The sequence below is a fragment of the Porites lutea genome, chromosome 9 (assembly GCF_958299795.1).
Source record: "Porites lutea chromosome 9, jaPorLute2.1, whole genome shotgun sequence".
NCBI classification, from domain to species: Eukaryota; Metazoa; Cnidaria; class Anthozoa; order Scleractinia; family Poritidae; genus Porites; species Porites lutea.
Genome location: NC_133209.1, coordinates 27436810 through 27463691, shown reverse-complemented (window position 1 = coordinate 27463691; position 26882 = coordinate 27436810). Strand labels below are relative to the sequence as shown.

At 40.6% G+C, this 26882-nt stretch overlaps 1 protein-coding gene across 1 annotated transcript in view; it reads right to left on the bottom strand.

Annotated features, from left to right (window-relative positions):
* Positions 1–2623: 2623 nt before the first annotated feature.
* LOC140949126 (uncharacterized) overlaps positions 2624–26882 on the bottom strand; it is a 46829-nt gene continuing 22570 nt past the window's right edge. The window contains exons 3-6 of the mRNA XM_073398361.1: positions 12799–13606; positions 12132–12341; positions 8818–11142; positions 2624–2646 (exon numbers count right to left, since the gene is read on the bottom strand). Coding sequence (XP_073254462.1) covers positions 2624–2646; positions 8818–11142; positions 12132–12341; positions 12799–13567 — 3327 coding nt within the window. The 5' untranslated portion in view covers positions 13568–13606. The remainder of the gene's footprint in view (positions 2647–8817; positions 11143–12131; positions 12342–12798; positions 13607–26882) is intronic.

The window sequence follows — 26882 nt, the reverse complement described above, 5'->3', positions numbered from 1 at the left end:
TTAAAACCATTAACTCTTATTTGTAAACTGCAAATGGAATCAAATGACACATAAAAACTTACTTGTTCTATTCTTGAATCTGCTGCGGAGCATCAAGTGAAATGGAAGTTGTTCTACGATGCAAAAACGATGTTTGTGTCGGCGCTTTGGCCGTAAATTTCACAATGCTTGATTTCTATTTGCGGTTTACAAAGTAACAATGTGGGTTCGCTAGGTCAAAACCAGCTTTCAAGAAAGCTAGCCTGACAATGGTAGCTTTTGGTTTAGAAGAATGTCCGCACCACCTCATGGTTCCGCGGCAAGGTAATGCAATGGCTGAAATGCCAGCTTCTCTCATTCGGCTTCAACTTGATCATTGCTGATACTTCGTAATGACGATGCTACTAATACCACGTTCTTTTCTCTTTGTTTGAGTTTCTCTGCCGCAAATCCGCGAACAAATGGTTACGTAAATTAGACTTTTCCCAAACCCGTGGAAGAACCGGCGCCACAACATCCTTTTGCTCCAGTAAACCAAAAACAGCCTGGCACTGCTCTTCTTTGAGGACGTATTTGCTTGAAACCTGTGCCAAACAGTCGTCAAGTACGCTTTCCACAGTCTACACTGCAGTACGACGCAAGAGATATGGTCAACATGATCAACACAAGCTTGTAGTATGACTACATCCCAAGTTCACAAGTCGGCGGCGCTTTCAATCGATGATATTTTATTATGCAAATTACAATTTGCAATAGTAAGTGTCGCGGTAGGCGATAACAAACGCTTCTACTCACAAGACGCGAGCGCGATGAGTCGTTGACAGAAAAAGCAAGTTTCAGTTGCTCCCAAAGATGTCTACGGACCTCACTACCTCCTTGCGCTGGCGGTCAATAAATCCCCCGCGGTTTATATTTTTTCACGCGCGCTCGACGGACTTGAAGAGAAAACATAGAGGGTCTGTGAACAGGCTATCGAAACTCAAGCACGCATGCGAGCCGCGAGCCGAGAACCGCGATAAACGAGGGCGTAAGCGACCCAGCCTCGTCCCAATCCCTCATTGAAACATAACGTCGTGGTTTGCAATCGCGCTGGCTGAGATAAGAGCTCCACGGATTTTGAGAGAAAAGACGGACTGCAAGCAGCCTAGGGGGAGAGAGTAGAAGCACTTACGCCCCCCCCCCCCCCCCACATACACTTGCACACACTTCCCTTCGTTATCACCTACAACCCAGCTCTTCGTTCCATTTAGTCTGATTATTCACAAACATTTAGCAACTTAATTTCATTCCCCCGTTGCTCTAGCGTGAGTTAAAGCTGCACCCATCGTAGCCTATAGACGCATAGTAAACACCCGCAAATAAGAACCTATAATACTTATTTCTGAAGTCTTGCAAAATAGGTTCTTGTATTTTGGGGTACTTATTGGCAATTTAGGCTAAGTAGGTTCTTAATTAGGATATTGATTTTTATGAAGGAGATAATAGATTGTTGATAATGGGAAAAATAAATAAACTTTTTATTCATTCACAATTGTATTAGTATAATCCTAAAAGACTAATTACCGAATTTATGTACAGTTAAGCACAGTATGTTCTCGTTGTACCTAAATTTAGAACTTTAATTTATCATAATTTAATAACTAAGAGAGTATAACCCACATTTAAGAACCTGCTTGATCTTGCTTGCCTAAACAGGTTCTTGAATTTTGGGTATCAATATGAAACCACAGGCTTCCCAAGCTAACGTTACGAGTGTGGGTAGCCTGCGAAGCCGAGTGTCCTGCTACGCAGGTTACAGTGTGGGATGTAAAACTTACTTTCTTACAAGAGAGTCGGTGTCGCCTTGTAGGCGACCTTTGAGACGTTGAATGAGAAATAAAATACTGAAGTCTGCGAACGCTAGATAAATTATATTTTAGAAAAACGTTACAGTCAAGAAGACTTTTGCAAGGACTGATCAAACAACGTGAAATAGAGTTAAGTTGCGATAGTTCGACTGGCCAATACCAGTCTTTATCAGGTTTATTGAGATATCACGAATTTACAGAAATATATATGAAGTAAAATAATGACCGGAAATTACACAATATGACGTGGTATGGTGTGGCTACTTAAAAAGACAAGATAACAAAAAAATAAAAGATATACTATATATAGATACAGTTCATCACGTTTATTGATGCCCAGGGGCTCAATTGTCTTAGCTTTAGGGATAAGGTGGGCTTCACGTACATCTTTTATTTTTTTTGTTATCTTGTCTCTTTAAGTAGCCACATCATACCACGTCATATTGTGTAATTTTACTTCATATATATTTCCGTAAATTCGTCGCCGTCTTCCCCCCTCTCTGTTGAACCCCCTCCCTCCCCCCCTCAAATGTGCTTGAAATAAATAAGCCCCGGGAGGCTTTTTTTGTAGTATTGTAGATGTGGTTATCAATGCAAAATGAAACGATAATGATGTAATAACTAATAATAAAATAAAAGGAACTGTCCCTGTAGTTATTGGAGTACTTGGCCTAGTTAAAAAGGGCAAAGTACGTGGAAAAAATCGCTGGAAACATCAATATCGAAAAATAGTAAAAATGCTGTCTACAAATTAAATAATGATTCCCCACAGCCACTCCCAAGGAAACTGGTCGCTTCTAAGAGCCTTGGACAGTAAGAACTGCAAAAGAAGAAAAACATAACAGTAATAATTATAATATACTGAAAGCTGAGACAGAAGATCTGATAACTGCAGCCCAGTAAGTCTCACTTCGCAAAGGATGACATCAGTCCACTATGCAGGATATGTAACAAGCAAGAACCTTTTGATAACAGTTCTTTTTATTAGAACTGATAGGTTATCCTGTGTAAATATTCGCGTTATTATTATTATTATTATTATTATTATTATTATTATTATTATTATTATTATTATTATTATTATGGTAGATCATATTATATCTGGTTGTCTCGAACTTGCAAAAACCGATTACCGAGAGAGGCGCAATAAGGCTGCTGCATATATCCAGTGGAAGGCGTGTCAGCATTACAAAGATCGAATTACAGAATAAGTGGTTTGAACACATGCCTGAGACGGTCACCGAGAATGAAGAAGTTACAATCCTTTGTGATATGCAGAAACATACGGATAGCGGGAGTTGTCACCGAACAAGACTGATACAGCGACTCTCGCTAACTCGAACCTCGCGCTAACGCGAACCAAAATCGATCTCCCCTGGATTTTCTTCATACATCTACTATAGTTTTACCCTCGGTAACTCGAACTCTCGATAACTCGAACCTAGATCCCGTTAACTCGAAGCAATTTTCGTTTCCCTTCCGATCATTTCTATATAAATTTACCCTCGATAACTCGACCCATGCTTTAAGCGCCTGACAAGTCGGAAAAAAGTGCACAGCAGTCTGAAACATTGAAGTAATTTCAACAACCATGTAGTCTTTGTCTTTAGTTTTTTGTCAGTCCAGTTTAAATAAAGCGTCCAGCACTGTGTATTTATCAAGCTTTGAAGTGTGCGTGTTTCGTTCATTCCCCATCCCATTTCCTTATTTCCCATTTCCCACTTCCTCATTTCCATTTCCATTTCGGTCGTTTGCTTTGAACTCCCGCTAACTCGAACTTTTTTCGATTTCCCTAGAAGGTTCGAATTATCGGGAGTCGACTGTATGGTGTTCAAAAACTCATTAATAATTTATAAAGAAAAAGTTGAAATAAATTAATGTTCATTGAGTGCCTTTATATCTGATACAGACACGGCTAATCTTTACGTCCAATTTTTCGGACCAAAATGACTCCAAATCTAAATATTAGTAGAAGAATGAGTTGAAAACAAGATGAACAGGCTGATAGAAATATCAGTTCTATGAATCCTTTGTTCGTTGACCAAGTTGAGTTGAAAACCTACTCGCGGTTTCTCACTTCAAGCACGTAACATTCAGTGCTTTGTACTACGCCCAACACTTTGGAACCATAGTGAGGGAGTAGTAGGCTGCAAAGTATTACTCTCACGAGAAGTAGTATTATCCCTTGCCATGTTACAGACCTATGTGCTTGTAGTTCGACTGTAAGTACAATGTCCCGCGAACAATAGCCATTCTGTGCAAAGGAAAAGGGAACAAGGATTACCTGATTGCAGGTTTCCAACAGTGGTAAAACGAACGAACAACACAAATGCACTCAGTATTTATTGCAAGTGTTAATTAAGTAATTGCGGAGTACCCTTTTTTACGTCTCCTATGCCTCTAAGCATGGATTTTAGGCTGATTTAGCAACAGAACGGGAACGTCAGTTGACGACGGCGAGCGCAAATTAAACAACTGGCTTGACCAATGGCAGAGCGGCAAATTGGGCACCGGAAATCGTGTTTAGTCCTTTCCACGCGCTTTCCCGTCGTCAACTGACGGTCCCGTCTTGTTGCTAAATCAGCCTAATAAAAAGACTAGATAGGAAACTGGCTGACGTGATCGGTTCCAACATAGTGGAAAGATGTGACGTCACATTATCGAGAGCCATTTAACCTCTTGCATCCGATGCTTTGTGCGTCTTATTTTTCCTCGCCATTTTATCTCTGTCTTCGACTATAAAGATTTCCCATGCATTGAAGTAAAGGATGAAGAGGACTTGCTCCGGAGAAGACAGTAGGAGACGGGACCGCCATTTCGCCACGTGGTCATTCGAGCTAATCGAGTCGTGCCAGTTATGCATTGTAATGCATGATTTTTTTCTTTTAAGTACGTTCTCAGTGATTTAATAATCTATAGCTTACGTCGGAAAAGAGTGATAGCGCGTGCATTTAAAGGATTATTTGGGGGAACGGGCGAATGTAAACAAACATGGCGGAAAGCGAGGTGGAATGTTTCAACGGGCTTAAAACAGCGCAAAATAGCAAAACAGAAGGTTGAATTGAAAGAAAAAAGAACATGAAAATGTGAAGCTGGAGGAGGATGTGCCTGGGGCGATTTTCCCTCGAGAATAACTAGAAGAATGCAAATCCGTGTGCTCTCGGAGTTCGACTTCAAATTACCGTTCCGAAACAAATGTACATATTCTCGCGGGATACGTCTTGCCTTTGGTATTCTATGAAATGCCAGACCAGGGGAGTTTCTGAAGTTATTTGTGCACAAAGGCACACAAGAACTTGCATGTCTCGTCATAATTCAAGGTGGCTGCTCGACTTGTCCCCCAAACAATCCATAGGTTGGGTCCCAGGCTATCACTCTTTTCCGAAGTGAGCTATTCTGTATCCCCGGAGTTTATGAGACATGCGTGCATTATTTGATCATATGCATAAATGTTTTAATTTTTGAATAAAAGTTAACAGATTTGACCCTCAAAGTTGTAACGACCCTTACATGCCGCTATGCGTTAATTCCTGTGTTAACGAGGATAACTCCTAAGTCTGTTTATAGATCGTTTTCACATGACGTCACGGCGGCCATATTTGTGTACAAAACAGTGAATCAGCGGTCATGTTTCTGTACAAAACAAATCCTGTGGGAATTGAACTCTTTTCACTTGTTAAAACTTTCTTTTATTCCAAGCAATTTGCAAAGCTGCTGACCACGTGACTGAAAACGACTCAATTGTATGACTAGCAGTTTTTATAACAAAAGGATGAGGCAAGTGTCTCATATGATCGCCTTTAATTTTTTCCTTAACAAGTTTATTCCGTGCAATTTTAATTACACTACAATATAATTTGTCTTTGTTTCAAGATTTTTTTAAAAGTTTTTATTGACCTAACGAACTCGTCTCGGTTCATAAAAACAGAAAAAAAAGCAAAAGAAACTTGGCCAATATCCAGCCATATTGACCTACTAATGGATCAATTATAAAGGATTTTTTATATGGCCACAAAAAGAACTTTTTCCAGTCGGACCAACGCAAGGAAATCCCCAGCGCGCAAGTTAAGATTGAACCCATCATGAACGCTTGGGTAGCCAATAGGAGCAAACGATTTGCTCCATCATGCCCCAGTATCCAGCCATCGTTACCGTACAAGCTTGTTTAAAACGCATACATATTGTTGCCTGGCTCTACTCCAAATGTTTTCTACCTACTTTATCCCAATCTGGTTTTTCTCAAAATCGGTCCTTAAAGGTTCGAAGCACCACAGGCTGCCCAATCTCAGTATGAGAGTTTAAGACGGAATCCATCAGGAAATTGAGTAATTTTAATTTTCAGTCGACGGAATAGTATCACAGTATCGGAATAATTTAAAGCATATTGCATTCTTTTTTACATTTTTCAAGGGCTATAGATGTAATTAGTTATGATTAATAACACCAAAGAAAATTTCTTATGGGAGCCTGAGAAAATCAATGTCAAACTTCACGAAATGACATCTTGCACATGAAATTTTCAAAATTTCACCTGTGTTTTCACAATTCTTGTGAAATTTGATATTATTACATTTTCTCGGGCTCCCATAGAAAATTTTCTTTGGTGTTATTACATATAACTAAAAGCTACGATGATGGATTCCGTCTTATCATTATAACGTGTGCTCTCATATTGCGTAATCCCCAAATGGCCGTGAACATAAAGGATTTGTATTGGAATTCAGGTCATAGATTCCAGAGGGTAAGTAATTGCTGTAATTTTCAATAAAAAACACTCCTCACCTTATTACTATTATTATTGGTTTGTTCTTACTTGCTGTGTGGTTATTTTCCCGATCCGATGCGATTTTAAGGCGATTTTCCAATTAATCTCTTCTCTTTATTAGTGAATTCTCGGGGGTTAAGAAAATCGCTTAAATTGCAGCGGATGGGGAATCTAACCACACAGCAAGCAAGAATATACCAAGTAAATAAGGTGAAGTTTTTTTCTTGAAAATTCCAGCAATATTTTTGGTGAACCTTGACGGCTTACCCACAAAATTACTACGTTTTGTTTTATGGCTTCTAATAGGGGATATATATATGTTTTTTTAATTTGGTCTAGCAGTCTTTTTATTTGATCTATTCTTGCGAGACATAACTTTTAATGAGAGCGGTGCCGTCATCGCCGTGCATGCAAATGCAGTTACCATCGATAGAAGTGTGGTTTAAGACAAATTTGTGGCGCTACACCATAGACGAATGACAGCGTCTTCACTTCTGGCCGACTAGGTTAGTAAGGTATTTCTATTAGCTTCTATTTCTACTCAGTTTTTGTGGCGTTTCAGGAGTTTGCAGTGTTACAGTCTCCAATTCGTCCTTCCTAACTCGCCATGTTTTGGGACAGACGTAGGACAACAAAAAATAAAATAACGTATGGTTTGGTGGCTGATTGGTATCAGCAATCCCCCATTCAAAAATCCTGAATCCGTCCCTGAGAGCAGTTTCTGAATTGTCACTTTTTATCGTTGAAATAGACCAATCTAATTATCATTATATATAAACTAATGTACTAAAGAATGTGGGGTTGAACTCGCCGAAGACCGAACACAATGACAGCCAGTATCAACAGTATTGACTGTTAGCAATTCTCAGTTTCAGTAAATCTTGCTAGGTCGCCAAGCTAGAGGAGCCGTGTAATGTAAAATAACAAACCCATAAGTCTCTGTTTAATCAGGACCTGCCTGCTTTACTCCCAGTTCAATTTGGACGTGAGGTGCATGCTTTGCTCACACTTAAGTTGAGTAAAGTAAAGGGCACCATGACTATCAGCAGCTATCAGCGGTGCTTGCGTGTTCTACTCCAAAAAGATTAAGGCGGATTTCAAGTGCGTGCGCAAAGAATCCAGTGCTGCGGTAAAGTCTACAAGAGATTGTTAAGTGACACCAAGCCCTTCATAACTATCGGGGGGTGCTTGCGCGTTCTTCTCCAGACAGTTTAAGACGGATCTCAAGTGCGTGCTGGTCATAATCTTGTGCTGCTTTGAAGTCTCCAAGTGAATGGTGAGTGACGCCAAGCCCATGATATCTATCCGCAGTGCTTGCGTGTTCTTCTCCGAACAGTCTATGACGGATCTCAAGTGCGTGCTTCTTACAATCTAGTGCTGCTTTGAAGTCTCCAAGTAAATGGTGAGTGACGCCAAGATTATGATAACTATCAGCGGTGCTTGCGTCTTCTTCTCCGAAAAGTTTAAGACGGATCTCTAGTGCGTGCTTCTTAGAATCTAGTGCTGCTTTGAAATCTCCAAGTGAATGGTGAGTGACGCCAAGATTATGATAATTATCAGCGGTGCTTCCGTGGTCTTCTCCGAACAGTTTAAGATGGATCTCAAGTGCGTGCTGTAGAGAATCTAGTGCTGCTTTGAAGTCTCCAAGTGAATAGTGAGTGACGCCAACAGTATGATAACTATCAGCGGTGCTTGCGTGTTCTTCTCCGAACAGTTTACGACGGATCTCAAGGGCGTGCTTCTTACAATCTAGTGCTGCTTTAAAGTCTCCAAGTGAATGCTGCGTGACACCAAGCCCATGATAACTATCTGCGGTGCTTGCGTGTTCTTCTCCGAAAAGTTTAAGACGGATCTCAAGGGCGTGCTTCTTAGAATCTAGTGCTGCTTTGAAGTCTCCAAGTGAATGATGAGTGACGCCAAGCCCATGATAACTATCAGCGGTGCTTGCGTGTTCTTCTCCGAACAGTTTAAGACGGATCTCAAGGGCGTGCTTCTTAGAATCTAGTGCTGCTTTGAAGTCTCCAAGTGAATGGTGAGTGACGCCAAGCCCATGATAACTATCAGCGGTGCTTCCATGTTCTTCTCCGAACAGTTTAAGACGGATCTCAAGTGCGTGCTGTAGAGAATCTAGTGCTGCTTTGAAGTCTCCAAGTGAATATTGAGTGACGCCAACAGTATGATAACTATCAGCGGTGCTTGCGTGTTCTTCTCCGAACAGTTTAAGACGGATCTCAAGTGCGTGCTGTAGATAATCTATTGCTGCTTTGAGGTCTCCAAGTGAATGGTGAGTGACGCCAAGCCCATGAAAACTATCAGTGGTGTTTGCGTGTTCTTCTTCCTCAAGAGGGATTAACAAGCCCAGTGCTTGCTGTTGGGCTTTAAAGGCTTCAGAATATTTATTTTTCCCGGAGAGAAAGTTTCCAAGATCCATGTAACACGCTGCAAGAGCTTCACTGTGCAAGTGGTAAGCGGAGGAATTTTCGTTGCATCGACTGAGAGCTGTATGATGGTATCTGATTCTTGTTTCGAGGAGCATTTTAGTGTCTCCACTTGTCTTAAATAAGGTTATAACATTTCGATGAAAACGAAAGAGACCGCTTGAAACGTGGTGTTCTATTTCGATCTCTTTCAGTATTTTATGCGAAATATTTCGAAGAAGTTGCTTAGTATCAGTATCCACGAAGTTCTTCGTTGCCTTGCTTACAAGGTCAAGTACTTGCCATCTTACAGGATGGTTAGAAAGAATGCTAGAGTCTGTCTGGTTTTCTTCTACTTCAGTTTTTGTCTCTTTGCTTTTCCATGAGGATATCAAAAGTAGATCTGTGTCTCCTACTGCCTTGCATTCCTTTTTTGCACTGTACAGTAACTGATTCAAGTCGAGCATATGGTTTTGAATTTGGGAAAAATGACTGAGAATTTGGAGAGCAACAAGCCTAAGTACTGCCAAATCTGGGCTTCCATGCATCAACTGAAGAGCCTCTCGCAAATACTGAACTCCCTCTTCAGTTTTAGAGCTAGCAAGGTAGTTGATGCCTAAATAACATAGACGTTTTCCTTGTAGTTTTGACTTGGAAACTAATGGCAGGGCCGAGGATTCCGCAGTTTCCTTCGCTCTACAAAGCAACTGCGTCGTACTTCCCTCCGGTCCCCAACATGCTTCTCCAAATGCCTTTGAAACCAGTAGCTGACTGTAAGACTCGTTTGCCTCCAACCTCTTCGCAGCCTCTATTGCTGAATCGTAAATTTTGTTAAAGGTTGATCCCTCTAAGAAATAAAGGTTATCAAGAAATAACTCTCCCTTTGCTAACACCTCAAAAACTGCGCGTGCTGTAATGGGATCAGAAAGTGACTCCAGTAGGCTTTGAACAATGCTTTGCTCATCTTTATAGAATGCCAGAAAGGCCTCCATTGAATGACCAGTGAGATATTTCCTATTCAGCTTCTGAAACAGTGACAAGTAAAACGAATTCAAATGATTCTTTGATTTAAGGACCGTGTCTTTCATTTCATTTAGTCCCTTTTCTCTTGCAAAGGTTTGAATAAGCTTGTGCATCGTGAAGAACTCATCTTGCAAACCTGAATCAAGAAGTGACTTTCTCCGAAAGTTTTGTAACATCTTGTTAGTCTGAAAAGTGTTTTTAGCCAAAACAGCAGCGGCAACCTCACTACCGAAATTATCAGGAAGAATACTCAACGAGACTAGTGCTTCTCGTTCCTGTGCATTCAGTCTTTGGAAAGATGAGGAAACAAGAAATTGCAATCTGTGATTGGGAGGAGAATCTGCGTTGTCTAACATCTCGATGATACTCGCTGAAGCGGAGTGCTGCATGAATTCATCAAGAAATTGGCTCGGTTGAGCTTTATATTCAGAAATCGAGCAGCACAATAATTTAATTGCTAAGGGTACAAAGCCACAGATTTGCGTGATTCGCCGACACTCCAAAGAACTGACGTTTGAAAGTAATTCCTGAACTAAGGTCTGAGCATGGGCTTCTTCCAGTGTTCTTATTCTTACACTCTTGTGGCCTTGAAAATGTACGTTCATAAACTCCAGATACTCCCTAGTTGTTACTACGATTGTCAACTTTTCATTGCGCCTGAGAATTTCTTCAATGAGTTGTAAAACATCTTCCTTTACTTCTGGGTCACCACTTTCAAACAAACCGTCAGCATTATCGAGAATGAAAAAAGATCGTTCCGAAATTTCGCTTAATAGCTGACAAAGCTGATCATCAAGAGAAAGACGCAAAAACGAGGGCTGTTCATTTATGACAGATCGCCTGATACAGCTAAGAATCTTTGAAGTTAGAGCTGCTTTTGACCTCAGACCACGTAAGGACAACCAACAGACCGGCATTCCCTTGTTTCGGAGATCGTGACCCACCGCAATTGCAACAGATGTTTTTCCAAATCCAGGTGAACCCCAGATCGACACGAGCTGGTTAGATTCAGACGCCAAGTAACCCATAATCTCCTCACATTCGCTTTGACGCCCGGTAAAATTAGGAACCATTTTAGGGAGGGAAGTTGTCAAGGTCGATGGTCGCACACCTTTAGACGTAAATAATAAAGAATAACAGTCAAATTTGATTTGCACTTTTTGAAAACCGAGGCGAACGCAAAGAAACGATGAAACTTTACTATTATTTTGATGGTCTTTAAAATTAAAAAAGTTAAAAACAAATATAAAGACCACCTATAATTATATAAGGATAGAAATTTAATTTAATTTGGAAGTAACTCAAATATGGGACAGTCCAAATGAAAATCACGTGCTTATGAAGCGATTTATTCAGTAACCGTTTTATTTCAATTCGAAGTCTGAAACCCCATTTTCACGCGCTAAAAAAATTGGCACGGCACGCCAAATTTTTGGCACCGTGCAGCGTTTACCCGACCCCTAAAATTTTGAGCACTGGTGCCACACTACATTGGGATCGATAGGTTTACACGTCGAAAATTGGGAGTGCCGTGCCGATTTTTTTAGCGTGTGTAAATGGGGTTTAAGTGGCGGGGAGGTTGAATTCACAGGCAACGGTACATTTACTTATTTTACTTCGACGCGAACTGACTAACCCTAGTCAATATTAGGATGATGATAATATGTACCCAGCCTGAATATGAGGCGTTTCTGGAGGAAAGGAAAAGAGAAAAGCGAAAAGAAGGTAAAGCAAAGGGATAGAAACTTCTTTCCTCTTTCTCCCCTCCCCCATCTAAGATCTCCTCTCCCCGAAAACGCCAAGAAAGACCTGATAGGTAGGCTAATGTGTACCCCGCTCTGGCATGCATTAATACAAACAAACCTGTGTGCTGAAAACTTTTACCCACGGGTACGCAAAGATTTACTAAGTGATTATTTTAAGACTTCAGCATTATCTCATTTCTTCCTTGCTTCTCCATTTTAAGTTGTTTTTTTTTTATGGAGGAAAAATTACCCTCAGCATTTCCTTGGGTTTTTCAAGATATCGTTACGTCAGTATCAATAGCACAATATAAACGCGGACACTATATCATATCTAGTGTATACTAAACGAACCTACCTTTGATAACATTATCATCGTTTCCTTGATAATGAGGCCATCTTTTGAAGACAACATCATCATTTAAAATCTTGGCAACTAAAGAAGCAGCATTAGCACTTGCAAATTCGCTCCATTTTTCATTTGTGTTCTCTCTGCCATCTGCATAACTAGAAATTCCCTTTACAACAAGCCACTCAACTTGGAGGTCAAATGCAGCTGTGTAAAGTCCTGCAACAGAAACAGCGGCACCACTCATAAATGGGGCCATTGAGCCACGGTATAGCCGGGAAATGAAATGAATGGCAGGATAACAAATTAAAGGGTGCGTTCTGACAACCTGTAAATTTTTAAAAAACCTCAAAGTATAGCTGAGAAATGAAATGAATGGCAGGATATCAAATTGAAAGGTGCGTTCTCAATACTTGTAAATTTTTAAAAACCTAGAAGGTTGAACCGATTATCGAAAAGGTGAGCCTCTGTCTGAGTGTTTTCGAAGCGACAATCGTGTTGCCATTTCAATCAGAGTTTGATTGCGCGCTCGTTAAATCTCGTGCTCGGTTTTAAACCTGCCCCTAAGGGAATTAAAAAGGACGCGTTGCTATGGGCGACCGATTATTTTTTTTTCGCTATAACACCCCAGCGCCCCCCTCCCCCGCCCCCTCCGCCCCGCCCGGGATTTCATTACCTTCGGCTTCGGTGTCAACGGCCACTGCCAAAGGAAAGGTTTCAGCCAGCTGCTTATGCCGCGATTCTGTATTGATTATTTCTGGAATGCTCAACAGCTCACCCCTGCTGTGAATCTTGACTTGTCGATCTTCCGAGTTCTCCAAAGGAGCCTCCCAGCCAAGAGCTGAATCCTTAATGAGGTCAAGAAATCGTTTGCTAGCAAACGTTCTTATATTATTGTGCAGCTCTCTATCATTTGTCACAACCTTCAATCCATATGTTGTCAACTTTGCAGAAATCACAACATCACCCAATTTGGTTTCCTCAGGACGGAGGCTACCGCACGTTCCCACTAAAATAACTGCCTTGGGCATAAGCACTGAGACAGCATTTTTTGTAGTTACTATGGAGCCGCCAGGACCACTAGAACCTTCATGGCATCTCAATAAAGCAACTTTTACTTTCTCATCTTGGCCTTCATTTTCGTCCTCGAGGTAAACAAAACCGAGACCATTGAACCAACATCTGAATGGATTGTTCAGGTGCATATAACAAGCTAAGAACTCACAGTCCTTTACAGTCAGTAACAAAATGTCGACAGGAAGGCGTGCATGATTCCGATCCTTTGTTGGTGAATGGATATCATTCATGCGCGGAAGTTTAACACTAAGCTGGGGCGGGTCTCTACTGGTATTGCTGTGTTCCTCCTTAGTTTCCCCATTTGCACCATCTGAGATATCTTCTTCTTGTGAGTTGCTGCCAAAGTCCTTGGTTGGCGGGTGCGACATTTCGCTCAATTTAGACTTGAGAAGTCAAAATATATGGATCTGGCATATAAAGGGTACATACACTGTCACACGTTTGTCCAGGAAAGGTTCCATTTAAAATAGTTAATGAAATTAAATTAAAATAGTAGTGAACTTACGCAACAGGACGGGAGAGGAAAGATGACGGCAAACCTTGTGTGACGATAATTTTGCTTGAAAAAACCTTCCGCCAAACTTCACATTCCCAAAAACAGACCTTTTTGTAGAAGAGCACAAAATATCAGTGTTAAGAGAATTCCCGACAAAACACGCAAGTAATAGCCCAGTCACGTTTGTCACACTCAAGCGTTTTGCCGTCCTCTTCTTTCTGCCCTCCTGTTAAGGAAACTCACCAGTACCACCCTTACCCGACTTGCCAGCGGAAAGTGTAAGTACAGCACTTTATATAGCTATAGCTAGAGGTCAGAGATGTCAGATGTCTCTGGGTAGATGTTGTGCAGGTTCGGTTTTACTTTTGGTTCAAGTTTTACTTTCCTTTAGTTTGAAACTCATTATTACACAAACAAAGGAAAATAAGACCCAGTCCACACTAGCCTCCCACGCAGGCGTTCTTTTGGCTCGTCACGCAATCCTCCTGTGGCTGGCGACGACAAAACAAGCAAACGAGGAACGAAACTTCGTGGGGTGTGTCGCAGCAGGTTAAGTTAGGGACTATTTTACGGGTCGCAAAACAAGAAAACAACGGAAAACCAAAGGTGACGGTTAACGGTGATTTAATTCCAAAGACCAAAATCTATAGACCAAAGATTGACCGTAAACTGTAAACTAGAAATGCGTATCTCGCAATAACCCTCGCGAAACTCAGTTTGTAGTAACGCCACTCAAGTTATGCCCTGTCGGGCGGGGTTAGGAACTGGATGGGTAGCCCACCGCGAATATCGTGGTGAAGGTCCTTAAATTGTTCTTTCTTTTCCTCTTCTTCTTTTTTGCCTATTGTGTGGTAGTTATTGTATATTGAAAAGCATATTTAGCATTATTTCTCCTCCTACGCCCCACGCTTTTCTCTCGCGCCCAAAACCCCCTTCTCCTTCCCTTTCAAACGCCTGCCACGCAGGTTAACATTGTAACTACGCTAGTAACTAGGATCTAAGCATGGAAATTACGAAATCAAAGAAAGGTATTGTTCTTATGTGTCATCCTTTACACCTCCCGTGGGGCAGGAACGCTTGACGAACCCCTAAAGGCCTGTTTACAAGGAGTGGGGGACCCCGGTCTAGTGGGAGGCTACGTCCACACGAATTCTATTCGAGTCTAAGATATTTGGATTTTTTTTACCAACTTTGCAACGCTTTTTGATTGAGTTTTTCCATATTTTATTACCACGATATTTGGATTATTCTATTTAAAAAAGTCCCCTGAAAATTTTGGTATAGAGACAAAATATTCCAGAGAATTTCCCAATGAAAGTATTCCATGTCCTCGATCTTTCGACCGGACCCACGAACCACGAAGGGTAGCTAAGTTTCTTTGCGGTAACCATTGTTCTTAACTCCGTACTAGAAACACCGAAAAAGCAAAGTTTTGAAAGAAAAAAGTCTACATTAATTTATTTTCGTTGGATTTTCCTGTTTTTTTTTTTTTTCGCAGAACTGCATGAATATTAGCCCTCCTTTAGCTACAAATAGCCGCTCTTTGATGTAAGAAAAGTAGACTATAGGTATTTTTTAAAATACCTATGGCCATTTTCGTGAGGTGCCTTCTCCAAAATCCTCCCTTTTCTCTCTTATTCTGGCGCTTTTGAGGAGCGTTCATGCTTGAGTGGCCCGCCGCTGAAGCTCATTATCATGTGTAAGGCTTGATTTCCACTGTCGGGTAATTTTTACGTGCGTACGTGCGTAAAATGTATGTTCTCAAATAAAATAGAGGCAGCATATGAAAGGTCGTCAGGCGTAAACGTAAAAGTAGAACCTAGCTCAACTTCACGTTTAATCTCAACACTTTATATCTTGCCTCTATTTTACGATTCACGTGATTAAAATTTAAGTGCGTTAACCTGCGTAGCCATAAACGCGTCAGTGGAAATCAATCTCGAATGTCCGGACGTTCTGCGCGATGTAACACTTTCGAGTCGACTTAAGTTCCCCTAAGGCATCCGAGAAAATTAATAGTTTTTAAGGCATCAAGTTAACCAAACAGGCTTCTAAAGCAGTTCCGACATATTTGGAAACATTCGGTCTTTGGGGGCCCCTGTATTTTAAGTTTCCCATTTGAACCCTATAAATCCTTACGTCATGCAATATTGCTGCATGTGTAAAAGTTTTTAACAACCGCTCTCAAGTAATGAGTTTGTATTTGGGAAGCTTGTGACTAAAATCTTCAAATTGGAATGACCTACCTTCAAGGCATTTGGTGAAAATTAAAAGCACGATATCAATGAGCTGATCAGCCCACAGGAACTTGAAAATTCCACAGCTACGAGGTCCTGAACAAATACAAACAGTCGATTGTTCATATCATTGGTGCACCATTGATCTAAGTATATATAGCGGCATGTTATTTAAGAGTACGTACAGTGGAACCCGGTTAATACGACACCAGCGCGGGACATGCCAAAGTGTCCATATTAAGGCAAGCTCTCAGGAATAACGTCATGGACACGTGTTTTATCGATATAAAGAATAAAGCAGGCAAAGACGACGCAGTCTTCAATTTTTGTACTGAACTGAACTGCAAAACAGCAGTGAAAATACGTAGGAGCTGGATGTAAACGCGCTCACTTTACAAAATTGGTGAAAGAAGTGTTACTTCACTGTCTCGGGTTGATATTTTTATACTGAATAAACTTGTTGTTGGTTTCAGGGGCACAAATGCATAATGGCTTTCATATAGGGAACCGGTAACCGGCAACCAACTTCGAATTAGTTATACCATTCCTAACTCGAATCCTCAACTCGAAATCCTAACTCAGCAAATAGGTATCCCCTCAGAGGATTAAAGCGTCCGTTCAAACAACAGGTTTTCCATGAATTCAATGTTCGAGGCATATATCATTGTCTCCTTAGAAATCGCTTAAGTTTCATGTAGTATTTGTTCTCCTAGCCTCTTTCCCTTTTTTCAAAAGCGAAAACACTGAATTTTTTAATAGGTCCAAAAGTGTTAAATGGCGTCGAGTATATTTACATAGTCAACACAAAATATGAAGGTCATGGAGCGACAACCTGGCTAAAACTTGGTTAGTTTTTGCTTATATCAAGTGACAAAAATATAACTGTTTCGCAAGAGACATCAACAATTTTTTTACGAGCCCTGTCGCATGTTGTAACCATTACTGATTTCCTAGTGTTTCACCCGCCGAAAAAATAGCGGGTGAAACAAGAGCCGAAAAAAGCGTCTGCTTCCCGCAGGCTACTTGTTTTCGGGCTTGCGCTTCAACTCGGTTTATTGAAAGATGGTTTACTTGATGGTAGCTTTTGAAAAGCAAATACCAGTTATTTATGATAGATTCACTCATCTATCCTGGTTATCGTAATAAGCAACGTTAAGAAATAGATTTGTCTCTCTTTTTTCAAACTTGTTACAAGGTAAAGCTTGCTAACCTGGCTGCTTTACACGTCGACATATTGTGACTTCGCAGCGTGAAACCCCGCTAAAGAGGACTTAAAATAGATGCCTTTGTCTATATTCAAAGGATTATTTTGCTTCTTCTTCGATTCATGAGCTGTTCATCATTTCAATAGCGGCTGACTGAACTGCTTTCTATGATGATGCCTAGCATTCAATGTCAGTCTTCGATGGCATTAAGCCTTCGCTGCCCATTTAGCAGACCGAGAGCAGATTAATGCAACTACTTTCAGCTGATTGTTACGGTTCTTGGTCAGCGAATATTCATATGTATTTTACTTACAATTATTACCTACCTGTAAGATATTACATGGAAATCAAAATCACAATTTCAATGAGCTGATCCCGCGGTTTCTAAATTGTCCTTGTTGTCAGGGGATAGATAAAAAGCACGCACTTCCACACTGGACAAACCAGAGCGCGTTCCCTTCGTTATCACCTACAACCTAGCCTCCGACGCAGACGTTCTTAGGGGGTTCGTTACGCGTTCCTGCCCCACAAACGTCTGCTGAATCGAGTGGTTAAATTCCCTTCCCATTGTTCGCAAATATCAGCTGGAGCTCAAGTGCAGATTATCGGAGAACCAATCGCTGTTGAAGCCAAAGTGTTGACAAGCCAAACACATAAGTAAAAGCTCGGTAGAGGGTGATACGTACAGCAAAGAGTTTAGCTCCGGATAAGAATATTTAGATGATCAGTGTAATGCTTTAATGCAGTTAATGTGTACTTGAAGTGTCAACTCCGAATGAGTACATTATGTCCTACTCGAGTATGTATCTAGAGTATATGCTAATAAAAACTTAGCCCATGGGCATACAAACAATTCTATTATACAAAACATGCTGATTAGGTTTAGAAGAAAAAATGCTCTGCTGCACAATACTGCACGGGCTTATGTAATATGCTCTTAAACACTGATAAACATGCATTATAAAGAAAAAAAATCAGTCCTTCAAACCTAAGTCTTTTTCATAGTAATATTCAACTTCTGTATGCAAACGAAACGAGTCTGAGTCACTGAAAACGAGGATTGCTGTCAAAAAAAATAGCAGTCAAAGATTAAGTCTTTCCGGTGCTCGGATTTCGCGACCCGAGCAAGAGTTCGTTGGCCTCTTATCGGTTTCTGCCGGAGTGGGAGCTCGTGAGTCAACGCTTGAAGACATTGGTATTCTGAGTGTAGTCGTACTTCCTTATGGGATGCTGGTCGACGACTTATTTGCTGGATTGTTGGATGAGTTGTTCGGTCTGAGGTGGATCCTATTCCTACGTAGGTGAACACCGGTCTCGGTTTCCACAGTACAGGGTCACCCAAAGACTCTTTTCTGTAAAATATCTCATCGGAGAAGAAGGTGTCGCCCAGACCTTTCTATGACTTGAGGACGGGTAAAAATTTCTAGATGACCGTTTCTTTCATGTACAATTTTCGAAGTCCATGTAATAAATTCCCTACGATTTTCTAAACACTAATTTTTCACATTTCACTCTTATTTTTCGTAGAAAAAAGGAAACCTAAGATTTCGGATTCAAAAATGTGATGGAGAGAGGAATCAGTAAACTTCTCACTTTCGTAATACAGTAAACTGCATCTAGAATTTTTGGGAAAATAGTAATAATGAAGCCTTTGTAATTTCAAGTTCTAAACGAGGTATGTGGTAAAAGGGGGTATCATTCTTCAATAGAAGGTATATGAAAGGGATACCGTCTGAACCATTTCGCTAACCATAAATTATAGCTGTTCGGGCAAAGAAGAAAAAAGGAACTCCTCTTTTCTCCCCTTGTACCCCAGAGAAAAAGAGAACAACCTGATTACAGGTTTCCAACAGTGATAAAAAGAACGACAACACAAACGCAGTTTATTTATTGCAAGTGTCAATCAACTGCAGAGGACATGGAGACGGGACCGCCATTTCGCCACGTGGTCATTCGAGCGAATCAGTCCTGCCGGTTATGCATTATCATGCACAGGAGCTCCTGTCATGCATGATTTTTTTTTTCTTTCATATATTTTCTCAGTGATTTAGGGCCTGTTTACATGAAGGTGGGGGACCCCAGGTAGGTGAGGTAACCCGCTTAAGGTGGGGTAACCCGCCTGTCCATATAATCTCTCATTTTAATTTGATCACGTTTACATGATAGGTGGGGTGACCCACCACATGTTACTTCACCTATCTGGGGTCCCCCACCTCCATGTAAACAGACGCTTAATAATCTATTCTGTATCGCTGAGTCTATGAGACGTGCCTGTATTATTTGATCATATGCATAAATATTTAAATTTTTTGAATAAAAGTTAACAGATTGACCTTCAAAAGATGGTAACGACCCCTACATGCCTCTATTTCGACGCTAATTTCTTAGTTGAAGAGGATAGCTCCTAACGTTGTTATGAGGTCTGGTTTATTGTATGGCTACCGAGGTGGACACGAATTTAGGAAGGACTAACAGATTTTTCAACAAAAGGATGAGACAAGTGTCTTCTTTGATCGCCTTTTTTCGTTATCAAGTTTATTCCTTGCAATTTTAGTTACATTGCAATAGGAATTTGCCTTTTTTTCAAGGTTTTTTTTTTTGAGGTTTTATTGACCTTGAACTCGTCTCGGTATATAAATACAAAAAAACAACAAAGAAACTTGGCCAATATCCAGCCATAGAGCTACTACTGGTTGAATTCTTAATTTTTTATATGGCCACAAAGAGAACTTTTCCCTGCTGGACCACCGCATGGAACAGTCATCTAGAAATTTTTAACCTTACAGCGTAATAAACAGTACCACAGGAAAGTATCATGACCGCTTGGGTAGCCAATAGGAGCTAGCCTGTTCCAGGCTTCAAGATGGTGGTGAAAAGTCGTTCAGTAAAAAGAAATGAGAAAAACGCGCGCGGGCTGGGGAGAGACAGTAGGCTGATTTAGCAACTGAACGGGAACGTCCGGTTGACGACGGCGCGCGCAAATCAAACACTGGACGAAAAAATGGATTTGCTTCAAAATTGCTCAGCGCAAATATGATTCAAATTTGTGCAAACTGGGGAACAAATCTGAGCAAAGGTGGTACCCAGTTTGCACAAATTTGCATCATGCAAATTTGAAGCAAATCCATTTTTCGTCCAGTGAAACAACTGGCTTGACCAATAGCAGAGCGGTAAATTGAGCACCGGAAGTCGTGTTTAGTCCTTTCCGCGCGCTGTCCCGTCGTCAACTGAGGTTCCCGTCCTGTTGCTAAATCAGCCTATTTTTCTCGCCGCCACCGCGCCCTTTCCCAAGTCGCGCGCGTCTTATTTTCGCTTTGCTCGTTTTTAATAATACATCCCCACCATACTATCTGAGAGCCTGGCACAGGCTGATAGGAACAAACGATTCGCTCCATCTTGTCCCAGTATCCAGCCATTGTTACCGTCCAAGCTTGTTTAAAACGCATACGTATTGTTGCCTGGCTCTTCTCCAAATGTGCTCTACCTACTTTATCCCAGTCTGTTTTCTTTTCTCAAAATCGGTTCTTAAAGGCTCGGAGCACCACAGGCAGCGCAATCTCAGTATGGGAGTTTTTAAAATCATTAAAAAAAGGTGGTATCATATTGCGTAATCCCCAAATGGCGGTGAGCATAAAGGATTTGTATGGGAATTCAGGTCATAGATTCCAAAAGGTAAATAATTGCTGGAATTTTCAATAAAAAGCATTTTATACTTTATTTACTTGGTTTGTTGTTACTTGCTGTGTGGTTATTTTTCCGATCCGCTGCGATTTTAAAGCGTCTTTACTAAGAGTTTCTTTTCATTCCTGGAAATTCGGGGGTAAAGAAAATCGCTTAAATCGAAGCGGATGGGGATCTAACCACACAGCAAGCAAGAATAAACTAAGTAAATAAGCTGAAGTGTTTTTTAACTCAAAATGTCAGCAATAATTATTGAATCTACGATCTGAATTCTACGGTGGCCCGTAAAGGGACATTACAAATTTTTTTTTGCTTAAGTTATCGCGCGATAAGTTAAAATTATCGCGCAATAAAATGAACAGTTATCGCGCGATAAATAACTCGCAAAATTATCGCGCGATAATTAGTCAGTTTCTCGCGCGATAAATTTGCAACATATCACATGATAAACAAATGAACCCTATTAAGCTGGCTTAAAAGTCAGACTATAACTCCTTCTTAGTATGATAAAGAAAGGGTCAACATCAAGATAAGGCATGCATACATGCATGCAACGTTCCAGCTGAACTGACTAATTATCGCGCGATAATTCAAAGTTATCGCGCGATATTTTAAGCAAAAAAAATATATTGTAATGTCCCTTACGGGCCACCGTAGAATTCCCACACAAATCCTTTATGTTTACGGTCATTTAAGGATTACGTAATATACACGAGACCATGGTGAACCTTAGCGGCTTACCAACAAAGTTACTATGTTTTGTTTTTTGGCTTCTAATATGCGCTTTTATTTTTTTAAATTTGGTCTGTTCTTCTTAATTTTAATGAGAGCGGTGCTACAACCTCGAAGATAAAACGTAATTAAGACACATCACAAAACTAACTTCTTATTCAGTCTTCCTGACACATGGAAACCGTCGCCAAATGAATGACCGTTTCCCCCCATTTCTTATTCAATGCTATTAAGAGTAAAACGAAAATTTATACACGTCGGTCTTTTTTGGACCAAAACAACATTGAATAGGGGTGGGGAGGAGGCCAGGTGAGCGCCGACTCATGTCGTTACAACATTCAGCAATGCTCTCGATCTCTTTACGCTTTCATTGCCCTTCGCCCGACATGTTTTGCACGGCGTTTAGTCATGCGAAACCTCCACGAAACATCCACGCAGCGCGCGAGGTAACTTTATCCCGATTCTAAAAATAACTCGAGACGAATTACCTATGGAATAGGGTGTATATGGGGGATGCCTTCTCTGTCCCCTTTATCCTCTCTTGTAATGCACGTATCAGAGACCATCACTGGGTGTCGACCCCGAGGGCATACGTGGGCATGGAGCAGGATTTGTTGACATTTGCTGCCAATTTTTATCCCTGGATGGCGGGGAGTGGATCACTGAAGCACTTTTGTAGCATATTCTCCTGGGAAAGACCTGCGGGTTTTTTAATGCACCAAGAGGCGAAGACAAAGCGTTCCAAGATGGCGGGAATCCTTGCAGAAGGCGGGTCTAGAGTGAAATCCAGGAAGGTGCAAAATTGCTTAAGCGGATAACAACATGCCACTTGCCTCTTTTTAGTTTGTTTTTACATATAGGACTTAGCTTTGGCTTCACTTTTTACACACATTACATAAACATAGATACTTAAAATACAGAAGAAATACACAAAAGAAACAAAATTAATTAACATATTGAAAGTACAAAGGTTGCTAGACAGGATATTGCGTACTAGAATAAATTTTTTCTTTTGTCTTTTGGAATCTGTTTATATTTACTTTTTTAAAAAGCAGGGAAAAAAGGAGAGTTCACTCAAATAAACGCCTTTTCTGAATAATTTTTTCCACTTTTCTTCAAAAATTTTCTCCGTTCCTTTTAATAATTGAAATTTGTTATTCAATTCAAGTATAAAGTTGTCTTTAACTTAATATATAATTCTACAATAGATGGTTTTCAACTTTTGTATTTGCAACTAAAAATATAAAACCTAGCCAAGAGTGGACAATGACTAAATAAAACATCTCGTTCTTTCCCTGTAAGACCTTAACATTTAATTTTTTCTAAAACGCCAGAGGCTTCTATCAAATCAACTGAAACCAAGAAATCTTTGGCATTATTTCAAAAAGCTCTTGACACGGGACAATCCCGAAAAAAGTGAATAAGCGTTTCTTTGCACGGGGTTTCTTGACTAAAGCAACAGAGATCGATATCTGCAGCTTGAATCTTAAATAAAAATACATTGGTCACAATTCTTCTCTGAAGGAATTTAAACTGAAAGTTTCTGTGAGTTTCGTGCTTAAAGTACATTTCCTAGGTAATAAATAATTAAACGGACCCCCAGTCGAAATTTTCATGATCTTTGAGTTCACTTTGAGTTCATTTTGCTTGGCTTTTTATAGGAAGAGTACGTTTCTTATTAATAAAAGCCTTGCAAGCAAGTTGGCTTGGTTTACTGTTAGACACTAGCTTTGCTAGCAACGTTTCACTTTTTACTTGCTATTTATCAAAAATTTACAATTTGGAAGTCCCTGGAAACACTGATTTTGTGACTTGAGGTAGCCTGCTAAGTAGGCGCTTGGAAGTAGTTCCAAGCGCCTGCTACGCAGGCTAGACTTGAGGCTTCATCTGAACAAACCGTTGCAGCAGGGGGAGGGGTTATGGTGGCTTCTTGTGGAGAAATATTGTTCTTAGATGAGGGAGATTTGTAGACGTCGGTGACGTCGCTACGCCCCCCACCCCCTTCGGGCTCAACCCCCGGGATAGCCGCTGCTAAGTGCGTAACTCGCTTTAGACTAGAATAGAATAGAATAATTCTTTATTTAAACACGGTAAAATTCATCAGGAGTATAAAAAATTTTAAATAAACCTAACTAACCTAAACAATAAGCAAAACTGTCTACAGCTAACCTAACTAAGACCTGTTTTTCATGAATGCCCTGTACAGTAATTTAAAAATCATAAATTCAGATTAGACAATCGTTTAAATTGACTTAAAGATTTAGCCTCTCTCATATCACAGGGCAGGCTGTTACAGAGAACTACTCCGCTATAACTGAAGCTGTTCTTCTTGAACTTAGTTCGCGGGAACGGGACAATTAGTTTGTTAACAGAGTCCCTTAGGGAGTAGCGCGTTTCATATCGCCGTTTAACAAATTTAGGGTCTGTTTACATGGAGGTGGAGGACTGCCAGATAGGTGAGGTAACTCGCTTAGGTGGGGTAACCGGCCTGTCCATGTAATCTCTCATTTTAATTTGATCACGTTTACATGATAGGTGGGGTGACCCGCCAAGGCGGGTAGCCCGGTCTACCAGACCGGGTTACCCTCTCAGCCGGGGTCAAATTTTGCCATGTAAACGTTTCAAGGTGAGGTAACCCGCCTGGCCGGGGTCGGATTTGTAATACATCAAATTCGCGCAAAATTCACTTTGAATGTGGCTTTGCATCATCATTTTTAAAGTTAACAATAGAAAGCCATTGCACTGAAGGTTGCAGCAAGAGTAACAAAGGAGTGTTGAAGTGCATTAATCTCCAAAACTCGTGGTTTGCGAGCATTTTTCTTGTTTACGTGCTTAGCGACCATTTAATAATCTTGAGAAAGTGCACCCCGGGATGGCGGGGTTGTAAGATTGCATGTAAAGGAGGGTTATTTTTTACCCCACCTAAGCAGGTTACCCTACCTCCATGTAAACAGGCCCTTAGAGGATAAATATCCTGGAACAAAAGACTTGTAAACCATTAGGGCTTTTTGTATTCAAACTGAGTGGTCAAGTCTTTCCAATTAAGTTGTCTAAATAAGCGGTTGGCATCAGCATCATATCTAGAAAAAGTTAGAACACGAGCAGGACGGTCCTGAGGCTTCTGTAGTCCGTCAAACAAAGTTTTTCCACAATTACCCCAGACAATATTACAATAATCGGATTGAGATTGAATGAGAGCGTTGTATATACAATGGAGAGTAGGGGACGGAACAAAATCTCTAATTGTTTTAATTGCTCCTATCCCGGAAACGATCTTTTTAGATAATTTATCGATGTGCGCTTGCCACCGTAGATTTTCATCAATAAATATTCCAAGCGATTTTACAGAGGTAACTTTTTCTATCGAACATTATCAATCGAGAGCTCGGGCTGGCTCGACAAAGTACTCAGTTTTTGTCCTGATCCAATTAGCATAAATTCAGTTTGAGCAGTGTTCAAAGTAAGTTTGTTGGAAATAAGCCATTTGTTTAGATTACCTAAATCGTGATTCAAATTAACTGTATATTGAATTCAAATCAACATCTGCACAAGTGGTGTGTGTGTCATCAGCATACATCTTAGGCTGGCATGAAGTTAGGCAGTTTGGCAAATCGTTGATGTAAATAAGAAATAAAAGGGGACCAAGAAATGTTCCCTGAGGTACCCCGCATTCAAGTGAACAGACTCTACAAAGCGAACCTTTAACGAGACATCGTTGTGGGCGATTTGTCAAATACGACCTAAACCAATCGAGAGCAATTCCTTGTATTCCGTAAAGGTTCATTTTAGATAAAAGGATATCATGATCATCAGTGTCAAATGCCTTTTTTAAATCAAGAAAAACCACAGCATTAACATTACCACGATCAATATTAAAGGGCCAGTTATCAGTAGCTTCAAGGAGAGCAGTTAGAGTTGAGTATAAAGAGCGAAAGCCCGATTGCTGTGTAGAAATGATATCTTCATTGCTCAAAAAATTATACAATTGGTCATAAACAATCCTTTCGAAAACTTTAGCTATAACTGAAATGACTGAAATAGGTCGATAATTATTTAGATCAGATGCCTCACCTTGCTTAAACAACGGAGTAACCCTAGCACATTTCCAATCGTCAGGAATTATACCATAGTGAAAGGGGAAAATTTCATATATCCCATGATGCTTCGCGCCTAATTTCTGTCTTCTCTCCGCGGTAATCAGTTCGGGAGTATGCCAGTTTTGGAAGAAGCGGTGACGTCATGATTCTATTGTTCTGCTAAAAACACGCAAAAATAGGAAAAAATAATCGCAAGAAACAAGGGAGCTTTTTTCAAAGCCTGTTCCACGTCTCCTCGTTCAATATCCGGGACTTCCGAGCTAGCAGTACCGATGAAGAAGCCTTCTCCTTCCTTTTTGAATGTCAAGGGAAGTTTCCTGCCACATTTCGGTAGTTAAAAGCGACAGTTTTCAAATGGCCTTCGACGCCGCCGCCGCCATCTTGATGGCCATCGAATGTAAGTACATGACTTTATGTTTAGTTTTCAGTATCTTGCCGAATTTTTACGAAATCAAGACTAATTTTCCTCAAAACTACAACGTGTAAAGTGTGTTCAGGCAAAGTTTCATCGATGGCAACAACCTAGTAAAAATGGCAACCACACATTGAAAATCGGTCAGTATAAAAGATGGACTGCGGACTGCGGACCACGGACTGCGGACTGGGTATAAAATACGGACTAGGTATAAAATGCGGACTCCGGACTGAGTATAAAACACGGACTAGGTATAAAACGCGGACTACAGACTATGTATATAAAAACGACTTTAGAAAGGTAAAACCGAGAGAAATGGAAAGCGGACTAGCAAAAACAGTAGTCCCAGCTTTAACATTCCTCACGAAGTCTATTCTTCCCACGGAGAAGGAAGGTCATGCCCATTCCTCAAGGCAACTGAAATTAAACTCTGAATTTTATAAAAGGAGGGAGTTAGAAGAGATTTCAATTTGCAGTTTTAAACCAATAAGAAGCAGCGAATTTTAAAAAAATAGTATTGATGTAAGTCAGATCAGTAAAATTCTTATCGGATGTCACAATTCCGTTTCAAATAAAGGCTTGGGAATATGAGGACTGAATGAAGAACTCAGACGAGAAGGTCAATGTAGGGCATTCCACGATGCACAAAAGCAGTATTGGGGGGGGGAGGGATTACTCACATACGTGAACAATAACCGAAATGAGTCATCCAACGTTATGTTCTAAGCGATGATTATGATGATATGATTTACACCCTGCTCCTGATCCCCGGAGGGTGGTACCACTGGGAATTCTTGGTGGGGGTGTGGTGCCCGGTTCT